The 6,309-nt window shown below is 41.8% G+C and overlaps 1 protein-coding gene across 1 annotated transcript; it reads left to right on the top strand.

The window, feature by feature from the left end:
• Positions 1-1,035: 1,035 nt before the first annotated feature.
• On the top strand, positions 1,036-2,463 carry LOC119769110 (SH3 domain-containing protein C23A1.17-like). Its single transcript, XM_038261011.1, has one exon. The coding sequence runs from the start codon at positions 1,036-1,038 to the stop codon at positions 2,461-2,463; it is 1,428 nt and encodes a 475-aa protein (XP_038116939.1).
• The last annotated feature ends 3,846 nt before the right edge of the window (positions 2,464-6,309 follow it).

Genomic DNA, 6,309 nt, shown 5'->3' with positions numbered 1-6,309 from the left:
CACTTTTTAATGCTCATGTAATTCCTTCTGTTCGGGACGACCGAATAGTGTTTGCCCCCACCCGTACGACGAGAACGACTACGCCCCTGCGCAACGGCAGAGCTGTCATCGACGTCGTCAACAACAACAAGTTTGCCGCTCGAACCGCCTAGCAACAAGATCGCGTTGAGCGCGATCAACACAAGTCATCCAACCGTCGGACGTGCCGGACGCGACGCGCAGCAGCAGAAGTGAAGGAAGGAAGAGCGGAGGAAGAAGAAGAGGAGGAAAGAAGTTGTGGTAGGAGAAAATAGAGAAAAGTGAAAGTAGAACAGGCCTGCCCAACCTTTTTGGCTCAATTTTCACATTTTTGATCGTCAAAATTACAATTGTTGATTTTTTCATGGTTTCTTTGATGGAATCGGTTCTCAGATGACCAGTGAACATAACTTTGATAAAAGTTTGAAAAAATATTTTTGCGGGTCGTTTTTATGTAAGTTTTAAGTGAAAAATTGGTCCGGCCCGCGGGCCGGATTGATTTTTGCCGTAAAATGTAGATAAAAACGACTTGTATAAATATTTTTTCAAACTTTTGGTAAAGTTATGTTCACTAGTCATCTGAGAACCGATTCCATCAAAGAAACCATGACAAAATCAACAATTGTAATTTTGACGATCAAAAATGTGAAAATTGAGCCGAAAAGGTTGGGCAGGCCTGAAGTAGAACCTTCCGGTGCCTTTTCTTTGGACCCCTTTCCGACCCCCCTAAATACAGTCCACTCCGAAACACTGGCCAACCGTGGCCGGTGCACAAACATTTGGTCCAATCCGACCCGGATTGAAGAGTGTTCTGCTGCTGCCCGCGACCGGACGCGCTCAAACTTGCACGCCGTGTGCAAATGAGCCAAATCACTGCGGGCGCGTGTGTGTGTGTTTGTGTGTGTCACGACCGAGTGACGAGATACGACCGCGAGTGAATCAAACAACAAGCTCGGAAATGAACAATTCCGCCGAGAGAAGTGGCCACTAGTTTCCGCCGGAAAAAATGACAACGAAATGTGGTTTTGTGCGCGACGTGACAGTGCAGAATCCGCACACGCCAGGTGCGACGGACAAGCACTAACCGGCTGGCCGGACCTAGTTCCGGAAGCCACTCCCGTCTGGCCGGACCCTGTTCCGGAGACGAACCCCGCTCTCCCAGGTCTTGTCCTGGAGGCAACAACTGGCTGGCCGGTCCTAGTACCGGAAGCCACCCCCGTCTGGCTAAACCCTGTTCCGGAGACAACCCCCGCTCTGCCAGGTCTTGCCCTGCAGGCAACAACCGGCTGGCCGGTCCTAGTACTGGAAGCCACCCCCGTCTGGCCGGACCCTGTTCCGGAGACAACCCCCGCTCTGCCAGGTCTTGCCCTGCAGGCAACAACCGGCTGGCCGGTCCTAGTACCGGAAGCCACCCCCGTCTGGCCGGACCCTGTTCCAGAGACGACCCCCGCTCTGCCAGGTCTTGCCCTGCAGGCAACAACCGGCTGGCCGGTCCTAGTACCGGAAGCCACTCCCGTCTGGCTGGATCCTGTTCCGGAGACGACCTCCGCTCTGCCAGGTCCTGTCCTGGAGGCACCAACCGGCTGGCCGGACCTAGTTCCGGAAGCCACCCTCGTCTGGCCGGAACCTGTTCCGGAGACGACACCCGCTTTGCTAGGTTCTATCCTGGAGGCACCCGCATCGCTGGATTCTTTTCCAGATTCAACTCAAGCCCTGCCGGGTCTTGTCCCGAAGGCAATCTCCGACCTGCCGGACCGTGTTCCGGAGGATTTCATTGCTCTGCCAAGCCCTGCCCTGGAGGCAATCGCATCGCTAGATCATCCGGATGCAACTCAAGCCCTGCCGGGTCCTGTCCCGAAGGCAATCTACGTCCTGCCGGACCGTGTTCTAGAAGCAGAACCAGAAAGGAACGACGGTTCCGAGATCAAGCAACATTCCGCGCCGAAGCTGTACCACCCAGCCAGCCCACCTGATACAAGCCGTGCCCATCGGAAGACGGCTCCAACTACAACCAATCTCAACCCGAACGAGAGAGAGAATCGCACCAGGCGAGTCTCCGGCATCTCCCAGATCGAAGCGCAACATCGACGTGAAGCTATGGCACTGCTCGTGATCGGTGCCCTCCAGAATCGATGCGTCGCCGACGAACCAAACCAAACCGATGATCGCGAAGCACAAAGGCCACCTGACGAAGGTGCGATCCAACGGCTCTGGAACCCTGGAGTAGCGCGGCGTACGCAGTCCAGCAAGAACATCACCCAGGATCGAGTTCCGTCTGTTGAGAGAACTCAACGGGGGGGAGAATGTTCGGGACGACCGAATAGTGTTTGCCCCCACCCGTACGACGAGAACGACTACGCCCCTGCGCAACGGCAGAGCTGTCATCGACGTCGTCAACAACAACAAGTTTGCCGCTCGAACCGCCTAGCAACAAGATCGCGTTGAGCGCGATCAACACAAGTCATCCAACCGTCGGACGTGCCGGACGCGACGCGCAGCAGCAGAAGTGAAGGAAGGAAGAGTGGAGGAAGAAGAAGAGGAGGAAAGAAGTAGGAGAAAATAGAGAAAAGTGAAAGTAGAACCTTCCGGTGCCTTTTCTTTGGACCCCTTTCCGACCCCCCTAAATACAGTTCACTCCGAAACACTGGCCAACCGTGGCCGGTGCACAAACACCTTCCTACAAAAGTTTAAAAGCTGTTATGTTGATGGTATCTTGTAGCTCAAAAATATGCTTGAAAATTTGCATTGAAAGTAGATGAGCAGTTCTCCGCGGAATCGGTCTTTTTTCTTTGATTTTAATTTTTGTATTTTTTAATCCGGCTGAAACTTTTTTGGTGCCTTCGGTATGCCCAAAGAAGCCATTTTGCATCATTAGTTTGTCCATATAACTTTCCATACAAATTTGGCAGCTGTCCATACAAAAATGATATGTGAAAATTCAAAAATCTGTATCTTCTGAAGGAATTTTTTGATCGATTTGGTGTCTTCGGCAAAGTTGTAGGTATGGATACGGACTACACTGGAAAAAATAATACAAGGTAAAAAAATTTGGTGATTTTTTTATTTAACTTTTTATCACTAAAACTTGATTTGCAAAAAAACACTATTTTTAATTTTTTTATTTTTTGATATGTTTTAAAGGACATAAAATGCCAACTTTTCAGAAATTTCCAGGTTGTGCAAAAAATCATTGACCGAGTTATGAATTTTTTATTCAATACTGATTTTATCAAAAAATCGAAATTTTGGTCGCAAAAATTTTTCAACTTCATTTTTTGATGTAAAATTGAATTTGCAATCAAAAAGTACTTTAGTGAAATTTTGATAAAGTGCATCGTTTTCAAGTTATAGCCATTTTTATGTAACTTTTTTCAAAATAGTCGCAGTTTTCATTTTTAAAATTAGTGCACATGTTTGCCCACTTTTGAAAAAATATTTTGAAAAGCTGAGAAAATTCTCTATATTTTGCTTCTTTGGACTTTGTTGATACGACCTTTAGTTGCTGAGATATTGCAATGCAAAGGTTTAAAAACAGGAAAATTGATGTTTTCTAAGTCTCACCCAAACAGCCCACCATTTTCTAATGTCGATATCTCAGCAACTAATGGTCCGATTTTCAATGTTAAAATAGGAAACATTTGTGAAATTTTCCGATCTTTTCGAAAACAATATTTTTTAAATTTTCAAATCAAGACTAACATTTCAAAAAGGCCAAACATTCAATATTACGCCCTTTTAAAATGTTAGTCTTGATTTGAAAATTTTGAAAATATTGTTTTCGAAAAGATCGGAAAATTTCACAAATGCTTCATATATTGACATTGAAAATCGGACCATTAGTTGCTGAGATATCGACATTGAAAAATGGTGGGCTGTTTGGGTGAGACTTAGAAAACATCAATTTTCCTGTTTTTAAACCTTTGCATTGCAATATCTCAGCAACTAAAGGTCGTATCAACAAAGTCCAAAGAAGCAAAATATAAAGAATTTTCTCAGCTTTTCAAAAATATTTTTTTCAAAAGTGGGCAAACATGTGCACTAATTTTAAAAAATGAAAAACTGCGACTATTTTGAAAAAAGTTACATAAAAATGGCTATAACTTCAAAACGATGCACTTTATCAAAATTTCACTAAAGTACTTTTTGATTGCAAATTCAATTTTACATCAAAAAATGAAGTTGAAAAAGTTTTGCGACCAAAATTTCGATTTTTTGAAAAAATCAGTATTGATTAAAAAATTCATAACTCGGTCAATGATTTTTTGCACAACCTGAAAATTTCTGAAAAGTTGGCATTTTATGTCCTCTAAAACATATAAAAATAAAAAATAAAAATAGTGTTTTTTGCAAATCAAGTTTTAGTGATAAAAGTTAAATAAAAAATCACCAAATTTTTTACCTTGTATTATTTTTTCCAGTATCCATACCTACAACTTTGCCGAAGACACAAATCGATCAAAAATTCCTTCAGAAGATACAGATTTTGAATTTTCACATATCATTTTGTATGGACAGCTGCCAAATTTGTATGGAAAGTTATATGGACAAACTAATGATGCAAAATGGCTTCTTTGGGCATACCGAAGGCACCAAAAAAGTTTCAGCCGGATTAAAAAATACAAAAATTAAAATCAAAGAAAAAAGACCGATTCCGCGGAGAACTGCTCATCTACTTTCAATGCAAATTTTCAAGCATATTTTTGAGCTACAAGATACCATCAACATAACAGCTTTTAAACTTTTGTAGGAAGGTGTAGTTTTAGTGTTAAAAAGTTAAATAAAAAAATCACCAAATTTTTTTTACCGTGTATTATTTTTTTCCAGTGTATTCCGTATCCATACCTACAACTTTGCCCAAGACACCAAATCGATCAAAAAATTCCTTCAAAAGATACAGATTTTTGAATTTTCACATATCATTTTTGTATGGACAGCTGCCAAATTTGTATGGAAAATTATATGGACAAACTAATGATGCAAAATGGCTTCTTTGGGCATACCGAAAGCACCAAAAAAGTTTCAGCCGGATTAAAAAATACAAAAAAAATCGAATGACCGAAATCCTAGAGAACTGCTCAGATGTAGTGTTCGATATTTCTATTTTCGAACAATTCAAAAAATAAATATTGCTGACAATTAATGTAAGATTTTCGTAGCAAGGCAAATATGTATTGTAAATGTAGTGTCTTAAAAAGATTCTCCGAAAAAAATATATATATTTTCAAAATCTTAGATCATAGCTACGGTGATTATTGGTCCTATAAGTGATCAAAGAATCTTCATGGAAAGATTCCCTGTGGACACTAAAAGCAAACTCAAGATATCTTGTCTCTCCTCTCTCATGAAAGATTTGTTTAGTAAAAAGAAACTCAAAACCCCAATTTCAGGATTATCGCGCGAAATTTCAGTTTCACTACTACATTTGCAAGTGAAATGTCTTACATTAAAAAATAACTAGTCACGAAAAAACGAACGATACTTACTTTGAGATTCACGAACAAATTTTGGTCTAACAGGTATTCCTTACTCCATGGGATACATAATTCGAATTGTTATATTTCAAAACATTCCATAAAATACACGTAGTACTATCCGGAAAAATTTGCTGTGCATGTAAGTACTCGTAATCGTGTACCTTCGGCATAGTTGTAGCTTAACTTGTTTTTTTGTTAATGTGAATACAAAGAGATGAGTTGTTCCTTTAAATTCCGCTATATATTTTAATATCATGACAGTCGTATTTCGTCTACTACTTGCAGACTTCATCAATGTTCTTTTTTTTTCCTTGGATGGCCCACCTCTTACCCATACACATCTTTGTAGCATGGAAGGATTACGAGCAGATATCTTTCGATAATTCAATTGTCCGTATTTGAGAGTGTCCTAAATCTAACTCTACTTCCGTATATGCCCATCCGTCTCTCTCATTTGTCATCTCATGGCGCTCATACTTTCAAGAGTCTTTTTAATTAACCAGATTGCTTACATCCACTTTGGGTACTGGAATCATTTCCTGTTTCACACACATATGAGCACATAGGGGTTTACCGCGCCCAGAATCGCGTTTCTTTGGACTGTTTCATATGCGGCCCAGTGACATCCTCATTAGGACGTGAACCGATATAGAGAAGCCGACCGTCATGACATGCTCTCCTTCACAGCCACACCTATGGGATGCCACTTCATTCCAAAGGTCTCTGCCTTACAAACGGTTTACACAGTTTCTTGAACTCACGAAGATTAGTTGTCGCTCTTGTTGACTCCGGTAGCATGTTGAACAAGTTGTATCCT

Source organism: Culex quinquefasciatus, chromosome 3 (genome assembly GCF_015732765.1).
Source record: "Culex quinquefasciatus strain JHB chromosome 3, VPISU_Cqui_1.0_pri_paternal, whole genome shotgun sequence".
Classification (NCBI taxonomy): Eukaryota; Metazoa; Arthropoda; class Insecta; order Diptera; family Culicidae; genus Culex; species Culex quinquefasciatus.
Note: the sequence above shows the minus strand (reverse complement) of the source record. Positions and strands in the feature narration are given on the sequence as shown.